The sequence below is a fragment of the Gavialis gangeticus genome, unplaced genomic scaffold (genome assembly GCF_001723915.1).
Source record: "Gavialis gangeticus isolate Ggan-Ray unplaced genomic scaffold, GavGan_comp1, whole genome shotgun sequence".
Classification (NCBI taxonomy): domain Eukaryota; kingdom Metazoa; phylum Chordata; order Crocodylia; family Gavialidae; genus Gavialis; species Gavialis gangeticus.
The window spans coordinates 24,101,087-24,102,917 of NW_017728993.1; the positions used below are offsets into that span (position 1 = coordinate 24,101,087).

Sequence of the window (1,831 nt, forward strand, 5' to 3'; positions counted from 1 at the left end):
TACATGGGGATAAATGCTTTACAGTGCCACGGTTGTGGGAAGAATCAGAGTGGAGAGGAATCCAATGCAAAGATTATGGGGAGAAAGAAGGGATTTCACTTTTCAACTTCTCAGCCCCAGAGTTCAGGGGTATTGAGAGCTGGGGACTCATCTGAGTTCAACCTCAGCTTCTTTCTCATTTTGACTGGGTTACCAGTGTATTTAGTTATGCTCTGAATCTCCCAAGGTCTCCCTTTTAGTCCTACTCCAAACCCTATTAGATCTGCAGAAGACAAGCACTTGGTACCAGGGCTGTGTGACAGAGTCCTGATCTGAGAACCAAGAAGTTGGAGGAGTCCACCATGAAGAGGGAAGCTCAGAGAGAAAGGGGCTGGGGACAGCCCCAGTCACTCTGATGCTGTCACTGTTCCCATTGATACTGAATCAGTTCAAACAAGATCAACCTAGAGGGGACAAAATAAGGTTCTCGTTTGCCTCTTGCCCAGCCGGGGAAAGTTCAGCACCTAGTTAGTCTAGTCTGGTTAAATTCAGAAAATCCAGCCTTGAATTGCTATGCTCCACTGTTTCAGAATGGCTTTGTCTCGGACTGCCCTCTGCAGATGATTAAATGGCACACCCCTTAATCACCTGCTTTCTACCAGCATGCGGATGTTCAGGACACTGCCGGGTTCCAGGGAGAACGTCTCACCATGATCCAGGAGAAGCTGAAGCAGCTGCTGCCTGAGGTTGAGGTAGATCCCCGTGCCATATCAGCCTTGCTCTGTGGTTCAGCTGCAGCCGTCCTGGTGCTGAAATGGGTGGGGAGGAGACAGATCCAGGAAAAGATGGAAGAGGCAAGGAGGACACGGGATCTGGGCCTGGAACGAATGGAGCAAGTGGCTTGGAAGTTTAAACAGAAGGTAACTCTTTACTTTTAGAGGGTGGTGGCTTCTTGTCGCCTGGAGAACGTGTGGGGAGGTTGGCCTGATCTGATCCCAAAAAGCTCCTTAGGGAAGGAGCAGAGTGCCACACTCCCAGCAGAACCTCCCTGAGGTTTGTCAAGGTTGCAAACCACTGTTCCCTTCGATCTGTGACAACCTCTTCCCCAGCAGTCCAACACCACCCCACATAGCTTCATCTCTGCTCTGTGCCTCCCCTCCCACTATGGGATGCAAAGCCTGTGTCTCTGCTTAACACTTGCATACAGGTAGAAAGCTCTAGGTTCCTCCCACCTAAGAACATACTTGGCTTTTAGATGCTAAAATCCTTCAACCCAGGATGTCAAACCAGCTGCAGAGTAATCCTGGCATCAGCCTGACCACACACCAGCACAGTCTAGCACACAGGGCCATGTTAACAAGTCCACACGCTCCCCACGGATCTGAAAACTTGGCAGCAGGGGAGTGGCAGTTAGCACTACTGTCATTCCCTCATCACCAAATTCCTGTACCCATGGGAAGCCCTGTGGGCTGGATGACGTGGCTCCAAAGGCTGGATTCAGCCTGCAAGCTGGAGGTCGAACACCATAGGGTTAGTTGGATGTTTGTGGTGGTTCAGTTCTGTATTTGTTAGCAGGAGCTTTTATGTCAGCAAATTTCTTAGTTCTGCTAAATGGTCTTTTTTTTTTTAATACTCTTTTTTGAAGTTATCTTGCATCTAGTTGAAACCCATTCGGCTAATGTAGAGCTCATCATCTATCGGGAAGATGACTTCACAGGGCAATTTAAAATCATTTCCATTATTCCAGGGCCCAGATTGGTACAGTTTCCCATTTCTTTCTAGGGCTTTGTTCCTTGCTAGATTTTTGATTGACCGGTAGTTGTTTGTTTGGATCTTTTTAGGAATAATATAT

At 48.1% G+C, this 1,831-nt stretch overlaps 1 protein-coding gene across 1 annotated transcript in view; it reads left to right on the forward strand.

Moving 5' to 3' along the window:
* Nucleotides 1–1,831, forward strand: part of LOC109286695 (vitamin D3 hydroxylase-associated protein-like) — a 43,014-nt gene that overhangs the window by 6,976 nt on the left and 34,207 nt on the right. The window contains exon 2 of the mRNA XM_019501367.1: nt 570–899. Within this exon, the coding sequence (XP_019356912.1) occupies nt 690–899 (210 nt within the window). The 5' untranslated portion in view covers nt 570–689. The remainder of the gene's footprint in view (nt 1–569; nt 900–1,831) is intronic.